This window comes from Anas platyrhynchos, chromosome 5 (genome assembly GCF_047663525.1).
Source record: "Anas platyrhynchos isolate ZD024472 breed Pekin duck chromosome 5, IASCAAS_PekinDuck_T2T, whole genome shotgun sequence".
NCBI classification, from domain to species: Eukaryota; Metazoa; Chordata; class Aves; order Anseriformes; family Anatidae; genus Anas; species Anas platyrhynchos.
Genome location: NC_092591.1, coordinates 16,680,199 through 16,703,853, shown reverse-complemented (window position 1 = coordinate 16,703,853; position 23,655 = coordinate 16,680,199). Strand labels below are relative to the sequence as shown.

Here is a 23,655-nt window from a genome sequence, read left to right as displayed (position 1 = left end):
TGTCTGTCTTGTCATCCTGGAAGTTCTTATCTTATATCTTTCTTCAGCTCTTTGATTTATTTGTTGTCTTTGTCTCCAACATCTGGAATCTATTTTTTGTTCTGTTGCCTCTGTGTGTAACACAAACTCTTTAACTGAGCTCCACACATCTTCACTGTCACCCAAAATCAATCCCCAGTCATGTCTTTGCACATTCCTATGGTCCACCTACCAGTTCTGTTTCGTCCCTTCCTTTGCCAGATATAGATACTAGACTTTATGAGAAAACACTTGAAATCACTTTTAATCTTTGTGAAACAGTTTGTTGTTTGAACTGTGGAGCTGCAAAAAGGTTTGTATTAAGAAACTGGTGGAGAGTTACAATCATTGCACAATATTTCAGGGCAAGGCACACTTAAAGCCAAGAATGTTATTTCTGGATGGGTTTCTGTGCCTGTGGTGATCACTTCAGAAGTGTATTAAGAGGAGACACAGTAAAAACAAGGCAAAGAATATGAAACTCTTAGTACACAGGAGGTTGGTTTAAGTGGTTGGAAGGATAGTACTCAGTGACACCTATGTATCACTTCTCTGTTTCTAATAGAGAGCAGAAAAGAGATTCTGAGGTGGCAGGCTGTAATGTACTAAACTGGAAGATACATTCATGTTTGGTCATATATTTCTACAGATGTTATTCTTCAGTCTTATAGTCATTTATAGATGCTGTAAAATATGTATGTTTCTGTTTCAGCCATTAATGAATTTCCTGAAGATGTATTTACAAATAAAGAACGGCAGCAAGGAGGGGTTCTGCTTCACATCATTGCTGTAAGTTTTCCTCTACTGTGCTTAATTTTTGTTTTTCTTGTATTTTTTTATTTTTTAAGATGTCAGTCATCTTAGTGCCCTTACTAAATAGACATCTGTATTAAGCAATCTAATAATTTGATTTCATTCTTCTGGTATGTCTATATGGTACAAATGCTCAAAAGGAAATATTTATTTAAGAAAATGACGCGGGTCTGAATTTTCAGTGTCTGCACATTCATCCTCTTGGAGATAAAATCCTGGGCCCATGGATCACAGAGGGATTTCTTCCACTGACTTCTATTTGTTCGCATTTCATCTTACATAAACAGAGTTTTGAATTCCTTTGTTGATGACATCATCCACGATGTGGAAGACTCTTGATTCTCCTTCTTTTCTATTGTGCCTCTATGCAAAAGATGCAATTGTAATATAAAACAAACAAACAAAAAACAAACAAACAAAAAACACCACCAAACTGAATAATATAGAAAAAGTCATGTGGAGGTTTATAATTTATTACAGAAAAATCAAAACAAATAAGGCCTGCAGGGTCCAGCTTTCCTTTCCAAGGTCAGGAAAAAAGAAGCTGTTTTTGATGGGTAACAGAAGGATTAGGCCTACTATGCAAACAAGAAACATAAATCCATGTAGGACAGTGGGAGAATCATGTGTATGCATGAAATCAGGGTCAATACTGAGAGGTGTGGTGCGATGAGCCATGGTCAGGTGTGATTATTTCTTTTGTGTTGCTAATCAACAAAGTGTTGCTTTCTCTTCAATTGTTGGTCCAATAATCAATTGAAAATATTAGGGAGGAGTATGTAACTTGGTAAAGCCCCTACTGGTACTTTGCTGTCTATGAATTCTTTTGAGGCACCCTGTTCTTACAAACTGTGGTATGTCATATTCTAGGGTCTGGAAACCATTCTTGTCCTACATGTAACCCTGGTACAAAAATCTGCTTTTATGCTGTAATTTGATCAGCAGAGATATTTTTATTTGGAATGGGGTAGAAAATGAAGCTATATATTCTTGCTAGTCTGAATAAATATAGCATTGCATTTTTCTTCTTTTTATGTAGAGGAAGTATCTGAAATATTTCCTGAATTTATTTTCTTACAGGCTCTGTACATGTTCTATGCTTTGGCTATAGTATGCGATGACTTCTTTGTTCCATCCTTAGAGAAAATTTGTGAGGTATGTTAACAGACTTTATTCCTCTTTTGAAAATTCACTTAGAGAACATCAGAGAACTAAACATCTTGTGCCTCCATTGTTTGGAGTTCCTTCCTCTGATTTTTTTGGCCTCAGTGGTTTTCAAGTGATTTGGGCTTTCCAACAAAAATCTAACCTGCGATCTGGGCATATTGGTCCCCCTGGCCACATTTGGAGAAAAATTGAAAGATTTAAGGTGATCAGCTGGCAAAATCCATTCTTAAATACCTGAAGCATGTAGATAGGATGAATATGACATATGGATGAATTGAGTTTATTGCTGTACTCCTAGTTTTGAAATTTACTTGTGAAAAAAATCATGCATAGACAAATTAATGTGTTGGCTGTGCAATTTTAATTGCACATCTGCCACTGTATCAGGATGGGAAAAGTGCTTATGTGTCCTAGGATGAAGTGGAGAAAAGAGAGAAAGGATAGAATGCATGAAAAATGCTTATCTTGGTTTGATATAGAATGAGAATACATATTTTTATGTCCAAAAATTTAGTAAATGTCTTTACATAATTGTTGAGAATATGTTGTAAAATCACATGTAGGTTTCTAATTAAGGGAGATGATCAGAGAGGGTAGAGTTTGTACTTGGCAAGAAAATGTTATGTTAAGTAAGGCTTTGGTGAACTACTACAAAATGCATACAAAATACAAAACCAGATTTTGTTTCCATTTTGATGGCAAAGTGGAAGACTCAACTCCTTCACTTTTAAACAAGTGCATATGACCATTTTCTGAAAAACTCCTGTAGCTAGCAAGGGAGGTCTATTTTCTTATGGATAAATGCACTGAATTCCAGTTAATGTTACTTGGAGCCATGTACTTCTACCTCTCAATAGAGGGACAGATGGAAGAATAAAGGAGGCAACAAGTATCAGCAAAACGTTCAATAAGGATCTTTCCCTTTTCAGATGTTCTTGTCTTCAGCATGTACCTTATACACTATATTTAAGTTGTACCAGTTGAATTGTACCAATTAAGTTGTAATTGATCTCTCTAAAAAATCATTGCCTCTTTTCTCCTATTCTGCTGAACACTGAGACAGCTAAGAATTCAAATAGTTAGCATGCTTATGTTTGAGCTCCTTCAGCTCAAACTGGTTACACTGATCTGGTTAAAGATCACATGGTAGAGTAAGAGCTTGTGTTTCTGTTTTTTCAGGTTCTGTAGGATGCCATTTTTATCAGCTTAAAATGTTGCATACTGACTGTGAAATCCACAATTTCTGTACTTTTCCTTATGTCACTAACCACTTCTCTGTCCTTGGAAGAGAGGTGATGTACTAACAATGAGCCTGGAGACTCTCAAAACAAAAAGCTTCTCCATGAAACCTTCTTCATAGTTCAAGGGAAAGATCCTCAGTATGAAATTGATGCAGCTCACTTGTGGAGTTAAATGTTTCTACTGGTCTTAGAAGTCTGAAGGATCTATATCCTATTAGAGTTTAAGAGACACTGTCATAAAAATAGATCTAACTACTGTGCGCAGGCCTCTCTGTGTCTAATTGGACTAATTTTGTGTGTGTCAGTGGACTCACTTTTGATTAACACAGTCGTAAGTGAAGACAGAATTAGGCCTGCTGTTAATAAGATTCATTCACAGAGATTATATTTTTCTCTTGTCAATTTTGAAATTATAGAGACTCCAGGAATTGGCCTTAATTCTTGAATGATTGTGTTTAAAGTACCAAAAGTGAATTCATGAATGCAATTTGAGTTTACAATCTTTCTGAGTCTGCAGAAATGCTTTTCTCTAATCAGCTACAACTAAGCCACAATCAGATAATCGGTTATTTATAAGTATGTAGTATTTTCTGATACCTCGCTGGCTTAGGGTAAAAACATTTTACTTCTCCAAAAGTCTATTTGCCTTCCCAAGAGGCAATGTCTGTTTCTGTATCGCAATGACTGATCATTCTTTAATAGCACTGTGGCCAAAAATGATGGGCTTCTATCTTTGCAGCTACAGAACTGTGCAATAAAGGCAAAGTACCAATTGCTTACATAACCAAAACTTCTCTTCCAGAAACTACATTTGAGTGAAGATGTTGCTGGAGCCACATTCATGGCTGCAGGGAGCTCCACGCCAGAACTGTTTGCATCTGTTATAGGTATGGAGACCACACACTAGTTTTCATGAGATCTGTTAAAAAAAATCGTCAGCAGATCAAGAAGAGGTATCCAAAAGTAATACTATTCTTCTGTCAATTTATAATCAGCAATTGCAGCTGTCAGCTAGTCTGTGGTTCATGGTATAATTAACTACTCAAAATATCTCATGAAACTGTGAATCTCCTCTCAAAACACAGGGAGGAATGGCTGATTCTGAGCATAGGAAGTAAAAAAAGAGATTTATTGCAGTCCCCTGAGAGAGAATTTGAGGTATTTGATGCCTCTTTTGCTTCTTTCTTCACAAATAAAGGGAATTAATTTTAGCAAAGAAGTAGGAGAACAAAGAACAGTGGAAAAGAACAAATTAATGTACAGATAAGTCAGATCTGTTAAGTCGGAAGGACATGATGTTCTGTGTACATTACTTACGGATTTTTTCAAGTAATCTCTGTACTGTTAAGGATTATTTTTATAGAAAGGAGGTCTAGATGGCAAAAACAGTAGCTATTAAGAGAAAGAAGGGCATTGGATTACACTGGTAGGGAAGGAGGAAAGCAGCAAATATGATACATCTGTTTTTAGTAAAGCTTTAGTATTTTTCTGCTACTATAGTGACTGACATTCTTACACACTTTAGGGGAATACAGTCTAAAGGAGTGCACTATATTATGTCTAAATTATTAAAAAGCGGTTTTCAAATATTAGTAATTAAAAGCTAGATTTAAAGCTGGAGATGGATCTCAAGACATACTAAAAATGTCATGAATAACTTATTTTTATGAATAACTGGATTGAAATGATGGGAACTAGATGGAAGGCAAAAACAGGATGAAGAAAGATCGTGATCAATTTGAAATCAACAAAATGAAGTTTAATATCAGCAAATGAGAAGCATAAAAGAAAGGGAAGTGAATATATATGTAAGGGGAATAATAACTGGTTGGAGAGCTATATATCTAACAGCGCCTTGATGTATTGCAATAGAAGCAGGTGTTGAGGAATAGTTGATGGTGGGATGTTGCAAATAACAACTGATTATATGTTGGGCCCATTTATAAAGCCTAAGTGTTATAAATTATCCTGCTTTGCTCAGTTCTGCTAGACAGCACTTGGGATATTGCATCCAGTCTTGTTACTGTGCTTCAAGAGAGTTGCAGACAAATCAGAAAAAGTGCAGAGATGAGGAAAAAATGGTAAGATGTTCAGAAATTATTATATTGAAGTAAATCTTGAAAAAAAGGTGAGCATAAGTCTTTAAGTCTCTCTTCAGTGAAAGATTTAAAGTACAAGTAAGATACAGTTTCTAGTGCATTCAAGTTATCTTCTGTCCTGTCACAATGCTGAAGATTACTCTAGGTAATCCGTGGAGATCTCTTCCAACCCTTAATTTTTGTCATTCTCATACAATTATGTTACCAATAGGTATTTTAGGGATTGGTGTGTTCAGTACTAAAGGAAATGTGAACGTTGGTACTAGAACACATTAAGTTTGAATCCTCATTGCCCACTGAAGTCAGAAGGCACACATTACTACACACAGATAGCTTTCCATTTTTTTAGGAAATAATCTATTATTACCATGAGACGTTCTGAGAAGATGCTAAATATTGAATGCCTGAGAGAAAGGTTTCTGTGCTTTGTTATACTGTGTGAAATGAATTTCATGCTCCTGATGTGATTGAAAATGTTTTTCACTCATTTGAATGGATTATTACACCAGTAGCAGCCAACCTGTGAAATGCAGGACTTGGTGTAGAGCTACCTAGCTAAGAAAATTATTTAATTTTAATAAGCATATATGTGTAGAGATGTTCAGCCAAAAATGGGGAGCTGCTAGCTAGACTAAAACCACAAAATATTCCATGGAGAAGTGAGCATTTATTATAAAGCTCGTTTTCTAAAAATTCCAAATGATCTGTTATTCTTGGGTAGTACGTGTTCTGAATAATTGTCTGTGGCCTAAAAAGAATGCTTATTTTGCTCATTCTGCAGGTGTATTTATCACTCACGGAGATGTAGGAGTAGGGACCATTGTTGGTTCAGCAGTTTTCAACATCCTCTGCATTGTTGGTGTCTGTGGACTGTTTGCAGGACAGGTTAGTAAAACGTGTATGTTTGTGGAGTTCAATTGCTTATATTTTAGGTGTTTGCATGAACAAATATTTAAAACATATTTAACATATTTAAAAAAAATAAAGAAAAAGAGAACCATTAATTTCAACAAACAAACAAACAATAAACTGGCATGGGGAGAAATGTCAATTTTGGAAAGAATTTACATATACCGTGCAAATAGCAAATGTTTCCACAAAGTTCAGCTGAAGTTTCATCACTCTGAACATATAGTATACAGAGGAACCTGATTCTTTTTCATACAAGACCATGTCCACTATGAGCTGATCAGTTGCCTCTGTTAATCCTTCCTGGTACTGATTGTGATCAAAGAATCTGGGACTCAGGCATTAGATTTAGTCTATCTACTCAACGGACTGTTACACTGTACATCAATTCTGTTCTGTATGAAGTCCAATATGTCCACAGCTGGAATGAAGTGGGAACCATTGTTCTGCTGCATTACAATGAATTGTACTTCAGAGTTGAAATTATGGCAAACTAAAATATTATTAGTAAAAGAAAAAACAAACAAACAAAAATGTATTAGTGGAAGTTTCTATATGATTTTTATCAGTGGTGGTTATCATAGATCCATTGTTTAACAAACTCCTAATAGCATAAAACTACTACTTGTTCCAAAATTGTTAGTTGTAATTCTGCTCACATACCTAAGTGATTTCAAGGTGGAAACCTCTTTTTTTGTCTTTAGAATCACTTAATTCTGTTGTCTAAAGCTGTGATATTTTTCAGGTGGTTTGTCTCACCCAGTGGGCTGTGTTCCGGGACTCTGTGTACTACACGTTATCTGTTATTGTACTTATTGTTGTAAGTAGTTTTCTTACCAATTAAAGTGTTTCATTGCTTGAATTTTTGGAGACCAATCTGCCAAGCACGCTAGTAAACAATTTTTTCCCAGCTAGTTTTAGTGGCATCCAGAAGTGAGTGCTAAGCTCTACAATGTGATACAAATATGAAACCTTCATACAGCCCCACAGAATACATGCCCACCACATCTGTCAGTGTCCATTCATGTTGTACCTACAGCCTGTAAAGTTCTGCAGACTAGTAGGCTCTTGTTACATGATGCAGTTAGCACTCTCTTCTGACTGAGGGGACAGCTAGTGGAGATTAAAAAAAAAAAAAAATTAAGCTGCACCTCTATTTTAAATAGACAACGTGGCTATACCTTGCTTCTACAGTAGTTTTATTTTACAAGTTCAGGGTAATTTTTTCTAAATAGAGCAATGTGAGGTATCACTTTGTTTATCTACAACAGTGTAGTAGATCCTGAACGTATGCTTTTATAGTGTCCGGTAGCAGGGAAGGGAAGAAAGCCTGATTTGTAATAAGTATAGATCACTAGCAGTCCAATCAGTTACAGGAGTTACACAGCATCATAAAAACATAGAATGGTTTGGGTTAGAAAGGACCTTTAAAGATCATCTAATCCAACCTCTTGCCATGGGCAGGGACACCTCCCTCTAGACCAGGTTGCCCAAAGCCCCATCCAGCCTGGCCTTGAACACCTCCAGGGATGGGGCACCCACAGCTTCTCTGGACAGCCTGTGCCAGTGCCTCAATACCCTCAGAGTAAAGAATGTATTTATATCTAATCTAGATCTACCCTCTTCTGGGTTAAAGTCATTACCCCTTCTTCTGTGTGCCCTTGAAAAAAGTCTTTCTTAGAAGCCCTCTAACTACTGAAAGGTTGCAAAAAGGTTTCCCAGAAGCCTTCTCTTCTCCAGGTTAAACATCCACACTCCCTCAGCCTTTCTTTGTAGAAGAGGTGTTGCAGCCCTCTGATAGTCCTTCTGGCTGTCCTCTGGACCCACTCTAACAGGTCCATGTCCCTCATGTGGCCCCAGAGCTGAACACAGCACGATCATGTCAGTTGCACCACTCAGCTTGTCATTCACATCTTCCTGAGGGTGCGCTCAATCCTGCTGTCTATGTCATTAATAAATCTATTAAACAGTACAGACCCCGGGGACCACTGCTCATCACTGATGTCCACCTGGACATTGAGTCGTTGATTGCAACTCTCTGGGTGCAGCCATCCAACCAATTCCTTATTCACCAAATAGTCCTCCCTTCACACCCATATCCCTGCGATTTAGAGACAAGAAGTACATAGGGTGGAGTAAAATGTGTGTAACCACTTGGTCTAAAAGCAGAAGTGAAATGTCTTCCTCTTTTGCTAAAACTAACTGTTAAAAGGACTCAGAGCCATGTTTCTTCAAAATACATGATTTCACTATCATTTGCAGGTGCACAGCATGTATGTCTTTCTCACACTCACACTTTTAATAAATAATATTTGTAAGAACCAATTAAAAGATCCAAGTATGGTGCTTTGGAGCTGTGAAAGTTTTGATTAGAAAGGGTCCGAGGGGGAAAAACTCCAGTAGCTTCTGTGTAGACATGACTGATATTTATTAAATAAATTTGAATGCTTTTCAAGATAGATCAGAGACGTACATTTATGTTTCCTGTTTTTTTCTTCTTCTAGTTCATATATGATGAGAAAATAGAATGGTAAGTTGTATAAGCTATTCCTTAGAGTGCCATATTCACCATGAGACTGATCAGTTAACAGAGTTGCAGTGTACCTAGATTTCATTCATGCACCGTGTACCACATCTGGATTTGACACCTAGAAAATCCAAAGTATTTTCTTTGGTTATATCTTTTATGATGATCAGGAGAAACTAAGAACATTTTAAAACTTGGAAACATTAACTAAGGAAACAGGCTATACATGAGACTCACACGTGCAGGGAGTTTAACCACAGTTCTTCTGTTCTTATCCTAGTTGTTAATGTTTAGGGAGGTACTAGGTGTCCTAGAGAACAGTACAAGGTGGGATCCTAGTGGAAGATGCCTGAATTGTACTAGATATTTAATGCACATTCCTACATAAAACTTATGAAGGATACAGCTGTTTGAGTGGCCTTTAACACTTTTTTTTTTCCTTTTTTTTTTGTCTCTCTGAGGTGGGAAAGCCTTATACTCATCATTATGTATTCATTCTACATACTTATCATGAAGTAAGTGCTTTTCTGTTCCATGTTCCCTTTAAGTGTTGATTGACCATCATTCTTTTGGTGTGTTTTTATCCTTGGCCCATGACAATGCAACTAGTCATGTTTCTGTTTATGATTCCCTGCATTTTCATGCTTTATCAGTTTTGTTCCAAGTATGTGCTCAGCCAACAGCAAATATTTTCATGCATCCTTTTCATAGTGCACTGAGGTGAAGTAGCTTGCAGAAGCAGTTGAGAGGAAGTGACATTATACAGAGATTATTGAAAAAGTCCACAGGATTGTAAGTGCACAGCATGTCAGCAGTTACACATATGCTATAACCTCTGGAGAACAAAGACAGATAGACAGCTAAGCATGCACTGATCTTCAAACTATTTCATACAAGATTGTGTATGACATCCTTCTTGTGTACTCTCACAGCCTCTTACAGGAGAGTCAGAGATCTGACTGCTACTGCAAGGATCTGTGAGTCCACCTTTAACTGGAAGTTGCTGAGACTTCTCCCTTGGTGTCCTGCCCTGACAAGACACCTGTTCTGGAACCTCAGCCTCCCATCTCTCCTACCTCAGGTCTTAGCAGAGTTCATTGACAGCACTCTACAGCCCCATCCTAGTGCTAAAATTCTTTAGGTTATGGTCAACAGTCCCAGAAACACTCAAGTGCCTGCCATGGGGAACGCTGTACTGAGAGAGACAGTGAGGTGAACTGAGAGCTGGTGCAGGAAGAAAGAGCCCATTGTACACTGAATGTCCTGACTCTGAAATCCACGACTCCAGTGTTCTGCCTTCACTGAATCTGCTCTTGTCTTTTCACATTCTGCTGTATCTCATGAGAGAGGCACAGCTCTTGCTTTGCTATTATCCTGCCAATGAATTGGATAGTCCTTTCTCTTAGCTTCGTATTAGTTGTCAGAGAACACGCATCTACGCTTTGCTGCTTGCCTGCATAAGTTGTTCTCAGACACTTAAAGTTTGATGAGGAAATGAAACAATCCAGCCTTTTCAGACCATTTTCCACTTTCAGGTACAATGTGAGGATGCAAAATTTCTTCACGCTCAAAAGCAAGAATGTTGGAAATGGTGACACGGTCAACAATGAGCTGGAAGATGGTAATAAATATTATGCCTCTAGTTATGATGACCCATCCATTCCATTACTATGCAAAGGTAAGGCTGAGCAGACAGGACTTGGAAAAAAATAGTTCACAGGATATCCTTTTTATTTCTCTCTAATGCTGATTAAAACAGTGTTATGACTCAATCTTACATACAAATATTTATTGGATTAACTTGAAAATTCAGTCAGATCACCAGTTGAAAAAAAAAATCAAAATGTTATTTCGTGGAGATTGGAGATTCTGAACACAGGCTGCTTTGCACATGGCCAGTTTTGTTTCCTTTTTCTCTCCTGTTCAGTGATGAGCATACAACACTGTGAAAGAAATATTTATTTATTTATTTATTGCCAGGAAGAAGGTTATTTTCTCTTAAAAAAACAAACAAACAAAACTAGTTTTGGACTAAGAGCTGAGGCTTGGGTCTTGATGGAAAGACATGCACAGATCAGTGGGCAAGAGGGATTACATGTTGAGTTCAGATTTTCAGGAGACTGGTTTTGACATGACTAAATAGTTCTGCATACATTGCCAAGCACATATGTAAAATTGAGAAATGCAGGTTCTTTGCATTCTGTGTCTTTATCATAAAGGGGAAGAAGATAATACCTATCTTTGGGTACTGAAGGTAAGGAAACATAACTGGGTATATTTTTTTGTAACTTTGTTTTTATCATTGTCTTTACCCCTTCTCTATTCCTTTCCCTTTTTTCTCTGTAGAGCAAAATCATTGCTACGTTAAAAGCTCTAACCATATAATTCAGTGAGCTGTTGAGCTACTTTTAATGAGTGAGGTCTCTTTGCTGTATTCTTTGCAAGCATCTCACATTCTGGGAGACTGAACTCAGCAGAAATGTAGACAACGTTTGGAAAGGTCTTCATTTAATAAAAAGTAGTGGCAAACAGGAATTTATAGCATATGCAGAGAATCCTGCTCTTTCCTGCTTTTAGTGTTTAGATGGGGTTTAGTGTTTCAAGGCAGGTAGTATCAAAGATTTATACAATGACAGCACAAATACTCTGGTCTCAGTTATGGTGTTTAGACAATAGTTTAATGTTGATTTAAAAATACTTCTCAAAGTAGCATAATTAAGTTAAGACCTCTTCGAAATATTTTGATCTCATTTTACAATGAATTTTTGTGCACATTGACTGTGATGTAAAGGAGTTGGATATGGAGATATGGTCATACAAGGTTTAGAAGATACGTGCTAGGGATTTTGTTACTGATGTATTCCAGTGGGGACACATGAAAAAGGTGATCCAGCAACAGAATACAGATATTAATGATTTTTACTTTTGAGGTGTTTGTTGGGTTCTGATGTCTTTAAAGTTGACTTAAGTCATACACTTTTAAGATTCATTCCCTACAGCCACTCTGTGGTAAAGGTATGATAACACAGACCGCTTGCCTGTCCACCTATTTCCTTTCTAGGAAATGTGAAGGTTATTTACTGCTTGTGAAGAACATGTAGAACTTCTAGGAGAAACAGCAAGAAAGCTAATGAAAGCCTGGGCTCATGAGAGTGATTTTTCTATTAGTTGCTGTTCACACCAAATTTCTTCTTTAATTTTCTTAAAAGATGCATTGAGACTGCAGTTCAATCTGATTCCTTTTGCCTTCTCCAGTACCCATTACACAAATATACGCTGCATTGGAGGGACCATTGTTTGCAGTGTGAGAGTGTAGATATTACCACAGGTAAAGAGTGGAGGACATGAACAAGAGGCTAAGGAGATTATGGGGTTGGAGTAGGTTGTCAGAGAGGAAGACGGCAGTGTTAGCCTAGCTGCTCTGTAGATGGGCGCATTATGTGTCAAGAAGCTGTTCTGGAAAACCATCACATGGCTCCCTGTTCTCTCTCTCCTGTTGGATGAAAATCTGCCATGTGATGTGTGCTACATCAGTGACCCGCTGTTAGTTGACACCTGGCTGGTTTCACAAGCTGAGCTGCATTTTCTTCAGCAGCAGCTTTCAGAAACAGCAGCAGTGCTAGTAACTGGGAGAGAACAACTAGAGCTGTCCTCTGCCTTCTGTCCAACCAGTGATTAGCAAGTTTCAGGATCCACTGAAAAACCTCCCTTGGCTTCACCAAGGTGTAGGTCTAACCATAATGATTTTCCACAGCGGTGAAATCTGATTACTTCCCCACAGAAAACAGCTTTTTTGGGAGAGGAACATTTGTCCTACCAAAGATGGTTTTTTTCTGTTGCTCGATGTGCACATAAAAGGGGAGTTCACAGTATATACTATATAGCTCTCTTTTATGCTTGTAAGTTTTATTACTTTCCATAGCTTCCAGTAGTACATTATAAAAGCTCCCACTACTGGAGTTTTGCAGAGAAAAGGGAGAGCTTTTCACCAATTTCAAGGACCAGTTCTACACACATGGGTTAAAGCAAAGTTTTAGTACTTTTTGTATAATAATTCATTATAAAATGCAAACATGTGGCTTGGGTTTTACTATATTGACCCAAATTTCCACCAGGTGGCATGGTTCGATGTCTGCCTAAAAAGAGAAACTTGGAAAAATGTGAGTTTCTGAACAGTGTGATGTAGATACTGGATCGGGAGTCAGCTAAAGTCAGCAAGAAGCTTTCTGTTGACTTTGACAGGGCTGTTGGTGATGACCCTCTGTGGTGAGGTGGAAGTTTAGATACTCTGTTAAAAGGAAAAGCTGTTCTCAGAAGATATTTGTCTGAGGTATATCACAAAGGAGAAGTGAAAAGGCTTTTCACTGTCACACATTTGTAAAGATGTGGGGTTTTTGCAATTTTTAGATGGAGCCCATTTGTTTTGTATGGGGCCAAGATATGTATATTTATGGGCATATGGAGTGAGACTGAGGAGCTGTTAAGAAAATATATGAGCAATTTGCTGCAGAAACTCAAAACAGCTGCAGTTAGTCATATATATATATATATCTATATATAATATAGTGATATATTTTGCATCATATATATATAGTGATATATTTTACATCATTGCTGAGGTTTTATCAAAGCTGAGTATGTTTTGTTACTGTCTCCTTATTGCTTTAAGAAGCAGTTCCAGAGTAACTGCAATGCTTTCATGCTTTTTTCATAATGCTTTAAGATAAAGAAACACTGTGCAGACTTGACTGAAGAAACTCACTTGAGAGCAATTAATCTGATGATACTGTTTAAAACATGTCTGACCTTTTCTCCTTAGCAGGATTGCTGTCAGACATTGCTTTTTCTTTGTCTAACTACATACAGCAAATGCTAAGCTACTGTGCTTGGGTCATCTTTGTCAGGCCTGGTTTCCAGGTAGCTTGCCCGGCTATATTTAGTCTTTCACAGGAAAAGCTGCTATGCACTAGCTGTAAAGTCATTGGAATGGCTGGGCTTCTCATTTGTATGATCAGTTGCAGTACTCGGCAAGGTTAATTTGTTTTAAATGTCAGAAGGGGGTGGATAATTGCTCCTTTATGTTTGCATTACCAAATGCAAAATGACTACTAGTTCTGTTCTCCGTCAGAGATTTAGCTGCAAGGCGATACTACAGAGTGCCTTCTTGGAGGACACGTTTCCTTGTGGAACCAAAGATCTCTTTATGATTCCTCAGGTGACACCAGCGTACTCATTGAAAACTCCTTTTAGTGAAACAAAGCAAGACACTCAAATGCAAGAGGGTAAAAGATGTAGCCATTTACATCTTCATTTAGCTTATTTAGAGGCTTGCTGGGTTCTTCTTGTTGAATAATGATGGAAGGATGCTTTTTTTAACTTCAAATATGTCAGAAGATGCTTTGAGACAGCAAAACCTTTATTGCATGATGTGATTTACATGCCTGCATGGATCCAGTCTTCTTCCTGAAAAACAAAAATATTTCCTCACTGTAACAATGTGAACAATAACAATGTAGATTTGTGTGTTTAGAATAGGTCCATTTTAATTTCTTTGTTTGAGTTGAATGTTTCCTTAGATTTCCTTTGCTTCCTGGCTGGAATCATGCACTAATAATTATCTTTCACTTCTACCTCCTAAATTCTCTTCCTCTTCTTAATGTAAGTAACAATATAAAAGGGGAGTGGGAGGGTGAAGCTAAGCTAAGCAAAGCAGTAAAAAAAATCAGCAAAGAATTTTTTTTTTCTTAACATATTGTTACTTGTGAAAAGTATTTATTGCAGTCATATACATATCTTCTGCCCTGCTTTCTAACACCACATGGGTATGTCTCCTGTCTGCTGAGCCTTGCTCTACGTGCTACGTGTAGTCTGTAGCATTTGTGAGAATATTGGTTTGTTGTTAAGCTTTCAAAGTCCTTGCCAGTACTTGTGTTGATTCCCAATATAATTTTGTCTCTCTGTTTGTGTTCTTACATCATAGAACAAAGCTCTTAATCTTGGTACAATCCTTTATATTAACAAAGACGTATTTAAGACATGATTTTTTTTCTGGACAATTGCTGTTTATCATCATTTCAAGTCTCGTCATGTTAAAGATACTGATAATATTATGTGAATTCCTTTCCAAAAGGAGCGAGTACAACATTAGGGACTCCTGAATGTGCATCAGTAGCTATTAAGCACCCAAATCCAGTAGGATACCTTTATAGGTTTCGGGAGTGCAGTCTATGTTTTCACAGTGCATGTGCTTCTGGAGAAGGCTTACAAAGCTGTAGTGGGACTTAAGCACAGAAAACTGGTACTACAAAAGGAGTAGCTGGGTAAAAGCTATTCCCACCAATCTGAGAGTGGGTTGGCGGCTGCCTTAGTCGAGTGAAACCCCCTTTCAGCATGTGGTCTAAATGAGGTGCTCCTCCAATGAACAGGTTTACCAGGCTGCAGAAATATTGCAGGAAAGTCAATGGATTTGCATTCAGGCATTCAGATTAATGTTAGCCTCTGCCTGGGCCTGAAAACAATGAATCTGGGTGACAGGAAGCATGGATCTTACTACAGCTAACTCTGTCCATTGTGATCATTAGTGAAGGGGATGCAGCAGTATGGCAAAAACAGTGTTGTGATGGTGGATGAGATCATCTGCTCCAGTCCTCCCAAATATCGGTTCCCTGAAGCTGGGTTACGGATTATGATTACAAATAAGTTTGGACCACGCACCAGAATGCGGATGGCAAGCCGACTCATCATTAACGAGGTAGGTTCATTATGAAAACAGTAAATGACTATGAAGCAGAGAGGGTCATGCTCATTCTGGAATTCAGATTCTGCACTGTTTCTAGGGCCAGTAGCCACGTCACAGCAGATGTGAAGATGGGTTCCCAACTGGTGGTACTGCTTGTCTTAATAGGAGGGAAGTCACTGAGAGGGACTCCCTTCTCTCCCTGCCAGAAGATATTTGTTTCAATGTGTGTGTGTATGTGTGCACATTCAGAATTTATCTGCAGCAGAAGAGTTGGTTTTGACAATTACAAAAGTGGTAAAGCTAAGAAAAGGTAACGGACAGGCTAACCAACAAGTGGTAAGAACTGCTTAGCACTACGTCACATCACATCAGGATGTGATCACATCAGGAACACATCAGATATTTGCCTGCCTTTGTAGTCTTCGTAGTTGTCAGCTCAAAATTAAAATGGACCAAAATCTTTTCATGAGGGGAATTTGCTTTGAAAGGTTTCAGTTAACTCTTAATTAATATACTGTCACCACCATGTATTGCTAGTTTCATACCTTGCAGCTGAACTGACAGGATTGGCCAAGTGACACTGTTCTCAGCTTGCGTGAAATACTTTGGATGTAATTTTTAGTCCTGCCAACCCTGGCTTCTTTGAAAGCATGATTTTATCCTTTGCTGCCTACAACATCAAATATGGGAGGTTTTTACTCTGGCAAATAAATTAATTTAAGTAATTTAGGAAATACAAGCTTTAGCAAATTCCTAGAAAGTAATTTAGGAAATACAAGCTTTAGCAAATTCCTAGAATCTGAACATCATAACACAGTTCATGTGTCTCCCCAGCATTGTGAACACCCCACCAAAGGAATGCAGCACTAGTATATTTGTAACAAAAGCTCAATTTAAGAGTAAAACAGTGAAATATTTTTAGGTAGTCAGCTTGTTGGTGTACAGTCAACAGCAGGGGAAGGTCTGATAGGGCACACAACAGCAGCTGTCTCTGTTAAAAAAATTTCTCTTTTTAAAGTAATTCATTGGTCAGAAAAAAATATATATTTCTTAATGGCTATGTGCCCAGAGAGCTGATACTTGCTTGCTGTTCAATATCTGCAAAAGGTATTCTCTATACCAGGATATTTTGGATCTATATTCTTATGTATTCTCACTACCAAGGTGTTGCAAAGTATTCAGATACAGTTTTCTCTATTTTTAATTACTACGTGTTAATACTGGTTTCAGATTTCTTTCTTTTTTTTTTTTTTTTTTTTGGATGTTGTGTGGTTGCTTTATTTTTCAAGACAATTGAGAGGACTTCATAGAAGTTGCAAAAATTTGTCATCAAAATAACAGCACTTACCAATCCTGCATTATCTCACCTAACAAACTAAATTCTTTTTATTTTCTGCAACAGTGTGAAGTTACTGTTACATCTCACATTCTCCAGTGTAGTAACTGGTATATATAACAACATTTAAAACCTATCATTGTAATTGTACTACATATTGTGAATGTAACAGTCCTAAACATGTCTGTATGGGCAAAATACAAGCTTTGTGAGAGCTTATATACTTGGACTAGGACAACAACAATTAATCTTTCTTTCTGAACTAGTACAGTAGGGGCTTTACATTTACCTCAAGGAATGGGGATGGGAAGGAGGCAGAAGAGTTTGACCTGACTAGGAGAGATCTCAGACAATGAGTCATTTGTAAGCCATCTTTAGTAGTGCAGAAATGTCTTGTTACCACTAGATTATGGTGCTGTCACTGGTATGAGTAGGAATTGCTGAGTGAGAAGTGCTTCAGAATAACCATGTTCATTAAAACATAGTGTGTAAGAACAGATACTGCAGCTTTGTCAATCATGGTTTGAAATGCTCATGCCGCTAATTTTGAGTTGCATGGTTAACACTGACAAAAAGACAGAAAGGCCACAGATGGTTTTGTTTGTTGCTGAAAGAGGAAGGCAACACAAGAGAAGCATCACGGCTCACATGACTGGGGCTGGACAGAAAGCATAACCCAGGGTTAAGAAAGTCAAGAATAAAACTTACAGCAGTTTTGTCTTTTACACTGTGCAGCGTCAGCGGTTAATCCAATCTGCCAATGGCTCAGGCAAACCGCTTCAGAATGGGAGACATGAAAATATTGAAAATGGGAACATCCCTGTGGTGAACCAAGACGAGGAAAGTGAACAGGACAATCTGTCTCCGTTTTCATTGCCAGGTGAGTTTTATTTTCCAGATGTTTAGAGCAAAGAAACAGAAAAGAATTAAAAGGCCAAACACTGGGTTATGGGAGTAGACAACATATGCAGACAGGAGAGGAGGAAAGGGTTTGATTTGTCTGTCTGGAGGCTGGATTTGATGACAGTAAAACAGGACCATAAGCTACATGATTAAAAGGAGATCTCAGGAAAGTGTTTTCCAGCCATCATGCACCATAGTGGTAGAAGTGCTGGTTTGCCAGAGGTAAAAAGAATGCATGTAAGGCAGGTGTATATTCAAAAACTTGTCACGCCAACCTGACAGTCATTGCACTGCTAGTAATTTTGAATTGAACAGTTAATACCAGCCTACTGGAGATTAATGGGACAGAAGTAACTAGGTATATAAATATATAATAACCTGACATTATAACTTGAATGTACGGGAGGTTTGGACAAAGAGAAAGAAAGATTTAAGGGGAGAAATAGTGTTTAATGTTTTTTTAAGTTGATTAAAATTCTTAGAGCAGCATTATCTAATAATACCTTCTGAAATTTTTTGGAAACTCTCTGGTGTGAAGGGCTATATATAACCAGTTTCACTGTGTTGGAGACCACATTGTACATTACAGGTTGACTCTCCCTCAGCTGTTTTGGAGATTAGACAGCAGAGATTAGATAACCTATCACAGGTATGTAGTCACTAGTATTCCCTTACACACTTACTGTTTAACCGCAATATTACTTGGCATAAATGATTATCTGATGCAGAGAAGAAGGAAGAATTTTCTACATCTTACATGATTCTAATTTCTTAGAGGTTCTATTTGCTTGACTTACAAACATCTCTTCCAAAATGATGGTGAGAGAACAAACATTGAAGCATGCTATGCAGAGATTGGATAAAAACATGTTTTATTGTGTTACTGGACTATGTGCTCTTACAGGAGCTTCTTACAGACAGCAGTTACAGGCTTTCATAGGGGATGAAGAGTGGAAACAAACTGATTCATAAGAAACGCCCATTAGATGAGTTTCTGATAATAGCAGCGTGAAAAAACTATTAATATTCTATGGCAAAATAAGTGGTTCCATATCTTAATAAAGCAGATGTTTAATAGACCAAATGCTTTGAACTAAGAAGGGAGTTATGAGTTCTGTCATTGACCTTTTTTAATGCAGTTTTCCTGTATTTTTGAGAGTCTTTCAAGATAATTGAGATGTAACAGGCCAAAGTGGAACCATTGTTGATACAGTTCACACTGGAATGGAACGAAAGTTCAGCATGAACTCAAACAGTTTGTGTAAAAGTAATAAAGTGATTATTTAAAATATTCATCATTATTTTCAGGTTTTGTTACTCCACTGTTTTCTGCAGATGATTTTCTATTGGTTGGATCATCATTCCTCAATTGTTATGCTGTATTTCAGTGCCTGGTAAAATTATGGAGAACTGTGTGCAGTTTTGGTTGCCACAATATAAAGACTATTAAAGCTTGTGCAAAGGAGGACAGGGTGAAAGGTCTGGAGGGCAAGACGTAAGAGGAGAGGCTGAGGTCCTTTGGGGCACTACCGTATAAGAAGGACATAAAACTATGAGAGTATGTCCAAAGGAGGGCAACTGAGATGGTGAAAGGTCTGAAGGGCAAGACTTATGAGAAGCGGCTGAGGTCCCTTGGTTTGTTCAGCCCCGAGCACAGCAGGCTGAGGGGAGGCCTCACAGCGGCCTGCAGCTCCCTCACAAGGGGAGCGGAGGGGCAGGCGCTGAGCTCTGCTCTCTGGGGACAGTGACAGGACCTGAGGGGACGGCATGGAGCTGGGACAGGGGAGGGTCAGGCTGGGGTTAGGGAAAGGTTCTGCATCAAGAAAGTGGTAGGGCACTCAGACTCCCCAGCAACAGGCCGGCTGAAGTTCTAGAAGCATTTGGACAACGCTCTGAGAAATGTAGTTTAATTTTTAGGTATTCCTATGTGGAGCCAGGAGTTGGACTTGATGATCCTTGTGAGTCCCTTCCAACTCAGGATATTCTATGAATTTATTCTGATAGAGAATTCTTCTAATTTTCCTTTCAAAAGTACATTTGTAATAACCTTGTGGAAAATGTAAAGAAACAGCATTATTCTTTGTTGCTTAAGTACTGTGGCACAATCAGTAGCCTAAAAAAATCCTGACATTTGAAACTGGCTTTAGAGAAAATTTTCCCAGAATCCCCTCTATTTTTCTTTTGATATATTTTCAGGCCAGGAGTAAGGCACATACATTTTCTAAAGATCAGAACTTCATGTATTCTTTCAATACATAAATAGCTCTATGAAGAATAAGCACTGAAAGGACTTTCTGCATCAACTGCTTGCAGTGTGATAAGTAGAAAATTCACTTTTTTTAAGAACTGCAAGAGAAGTGGCTATGAATTGGCCCAACCCCCCTTTTTTTTTTGTTCACTTCTTTAGTCACCTTTTTTAGCTTAGTTTGGATTTTGACTTTCTTTCTTCAAATTGTATGTTCTATATGCTTTTGAAAGAACAAGTGTTTTTTGTTTTGTTTGTTTTTTTATTGTTTGTTTTGTTTTTTGTTTTGTTTTGTTTTCTGAAACAAAAATACACATAGATGAAATTTAAAGCATTGCATCATCTTGAAGTAATGCCCTGTTATCATTTGCTATCTGTAAGGTTTGCTTATTATTCTCCTTTACACCCTGTAGTGGTGCTTAGTAATAAAAGTAGGGCTTTAGCATACAGAAACGGAGAAAAATAATATACAGAAATAGAGAAAAAGAATAGTACATGAAAACAGACCTAACTAGTCTCTTGCCTAGATTCCATATGTCAAACATCCAGAGATATTCACCCCCAGGGTGTGGCTCAGGCCTGTCTTGGAACAGGAGGAAATACATAATTTTTATGGAAACTACATATGTTATCATGCAAACCAGCCTTTGCCTTTGGTTTCTATGTGGGAAGAAATGTTCTCTTTAAAAGAGGAATTCCTTTCTTGACCTAACTGTAAGGCCATGAGTAATTATCTTCCAAGACAAAGGTTCATTTGATGCTCTACTGTTCTATTACTCTACAGTTGTTTGGAAACAGGTCTTAAACTCCAGGGGAAAAAAAAATGAAAAAAGGATAAGAATAAAGCAGGATGAAACCAAGCAAACATATGTTGACAACAAAATGATGTATAAAAGCCCTTGCATAGCTCAGTAGTGTTTTAGAGCCCAGACTCAGAAAAACATTTCTGTGTAGCTCTTAATGGATGCTTAAATCCCATTCATTGTCACATGTTCAAGATCCTTTAAAATACTCGGTGTTGTCAGCTCCTGCTGGTTTCACAGAAATGAAGAATTCCTTCTCTTATAGGATTGGACCATGGATGCTTTATGTAAGTCATGATGGTGTTAGCTAAAATAGGAATATTAATTCCTGGAGCTAAAATAAGATAGCAATAAAGGAGATTAGCAATCCTGCGCGTTTTGATATGGATCCAAAATACACAGACAACATGTAGGAGAGAAGCAAAAACTAACAGCATCTACTAAAAATGTAGAAAATGGTCCAACCAAATGTTCATCTACCCCAATATTCCAAATGCAACCATGACTTTATGAAGAAGTCTTGGAAAGAACGGGACAGGACACGTTTATGTGATATTACCCTGAAACACATTCTGCCCTTCAGCTATTTTCAGCTCAAGGAATTTCCTGGACTGGGTGTGATTTTTGAGCATTAAAAAATCCCTAGTGTATTTCTTCTTCGTTAATTTGCCTAGTTCTCTTTGCAAACATTAACACCCACAACATCCTTTGGCAAGGAGTTTACAGCCTCCTTTTACTAGCATTGAACCTGGCTCCTACTAGCTTCATTGGATGTCTTCTTTTATTGGAAAAGACAGTGAACAAAATAAATTCTGTGCAACTCACTGACACTTGGGATGCTGTGGACCTGTATGATATCCCCCATGAAATTATATGTCTTTGAGGCTGAGCTAGAGACAGAAAGCAGTTCCAGGTGGAAATCTCTCTAGTTTATATCACTGCAAACACTGATGCAGAGAATTCTCTGCAACATCCCTGTCTTCTCTCGGTGCTCCTTTATACTTTGTTCACCAGTGGGTCCAGCACACTTCCAGCTCCTAATGTATTTGAAGTAAGATTTACTGAATTTTTTATTCTTCTTTGTAGTTGTTTCCCAGACTGTTTTTTTCTCCTGTGTTATGTGCTTTTGCCTAAATTCAGAAACATGACTGACTTAGGAAGGAACTAGTTCCCATAGCTTCTTGCATAAGAGAGAAGTTCTTCCAAGAAGTTATTTGAGAGCAGGACTTCACTGCTGTATTCTGAAACGCTTTTTTTGCAAGAGCTTCCTCTTGCCCACTGGCTGTGTAGTGGTACATCTACCACAGAATTTTATTTTACAAGTGTGTTTCTGGGGCAGATCTCACAGTTTTTTGCATGTACTGCAATTTGATTTGCGTCATATTCTTGGAGCTCACGAACCAAACTTCGTTTATAGAAAACTAAACTGGAAAGTGTGTTCCAGGGGAGCAACTAATGTGTTCTATGTAAGAGGAGGATATGCAGGAGAAATTGGCAGAAAAAGAGGCACGGAATTAATTTAGTAACTCTATTATGTTTTTGCTCATCACTTCACTCTGAAAGAGTGAAAAGGAACTTGAGAAAGTCTATAAATCTTATTTCTCCCTTAAAAATATTGATAAAGTAGGCAGCAAGGTTAAAACATAAAAATAAATCCTGCCAAAATCTGAAGTCAAATAAGGTATAGTGAGCACACTGCTCAATTACTTTTCATTGCTGTTCTATATTGTCCTGTGTAAAGCTATAGGAACTCTGAGAGTAAAGCTTGTTTCTGCAGATGGTGCAAATTTTTTTTTCAGGACCAGTTCCCAGTGTACCAAAAATGTGTTTTGAAGAGAAAATTATTGGCATAAATCTGGGTATGCAAAGTGTGGTAAAGGCACAGGCTCAGAATAGAAATCTGGGTTGTTTTGGGCAGATCTCATGGTCTGGAATTTGGAACTTGTATTCTGGAAAATGAAACTTCCGAGAAGAGTGTTAGTATTTTGGAAAATAGTCTGTTTTGGAGGAGAAGTAAAACCTCGGTATTTTTCACAGGAAAAAAAAAAAAAAAGAAAGAAAAAAAAAGTTTTCAAAGCTCTGTTGCCGAAGAAAGAATTGACATAAGAATGTTTGTTTTAACATGTCAGCTGTCCACTTGGAGGGCTGACAAAGGTCAGGCTTTCTTGGACACCTTTCTATCCACTGTGCAGGCTGGCTCCAGCATGTTAATACAGAGTCTCACTTCCACGCTGCCTAGGGAAACTTGCAGAGCCGAAATCAATAAGGATTTTCCAAGAAGGCAGAGGGGCAACTTCTGTGTCAATTTGCCTGACAGTGAATTAAAAAACATTTTCTTAGAAAATTTTGATTTCTCAACAAAGGCATTTTTCAGCGGAAAATAATTCTGATGGAAAATTCACAGTGGATCCAGTTTATTATATCTCTTTTGGTTGCTCCTATGTTAAGTCCCATACTTGGACAAAAAGATATATTCCTCTATCGTGTTTTGGATAAAGCACATGCTGAGGAATGAATTAAGCTTTCAGGTTGGCTAATTTACATATACTAATTTTTTCTAATCACTCTCAATGCTGATGAGCCACAGCACTTTCTAGCAGAAATGTGCTCGCTTTCTGATTTATTACAAAGCTCCCAATGTGGAGGTGTGTGTATTGCAGCTGCACATTTTCAGGTCAAGATTTGAATTAATATTGCTAATGATACGTGGATGTAAATTTAATCTTTGTAAATATAAAGCCTAATTAGGACCCAGGGGATGGGTGATTTAAAAATCACTTTTCATTGGGAAAAAAAAAATGTCTTCATTTTTTGCTAATGAAAAATAGTAGAGAACTGTAAAAAGATAAACGTTT

General features: G+C 37.7%; 1 protein-coding gene across 3 annotated transcripts in view; it reads left to right on the top strand.

Moving 5' to 3' along the window:
• SLC24A4 (solute carrier family 24 member 4) overlaps positions 1 to 23,655 on the top strand; it is a 94,669-nt gene that overhangs the window by 53,569 nt on the left and 17,445 nt on the right. For 2 of the 3 annotated variants that reach the window (XM_027459269.3, XM_038180274.2), the window contains exons 3-12: positions 731 to 807; positions 1,912 to 1,986; positions 4,042 to 4,126; positions 6,120 to 6,223; positions 6,993 to 7,067; positions 8,752 to 8,777; positions 9,236 to 9,289; positions 10,310 to 10,452; positions 15,356 to 15,525; positions 17,585 to 17,729. In XM_027459269.3, coding sequence (XP_027315070.3) covers positions 731 to 807; positions 1,912 to 1,986; positions 4,042 to 4,126; positions 6,120 to 6,223; positions 6,993 to 7,067; positions 8,752 to 8,777; positions 9,236 to 9,289; positions 10,310 to 10,452; positions 15,356 to 15,525; positions 17,585 to 17,729 — 954 coding nt within the window. The remainder of the gene's footprint in view (positions 1 to 730; positions 808 to 1,911; positions 1,987 to 4,041; positions 4,127 to 6,119; positions 6,224 to 6,992; positions 7,068 to 8,751; positions 8,778 to 9,235; positions 9,290 to 10,309; positions 10,453 to 15,355; positions 15,526 to 17,584; positions 17,730 to 23,655) is intronic. The other variant, XM_027459271.3, reaches the window with a different exon arrangement.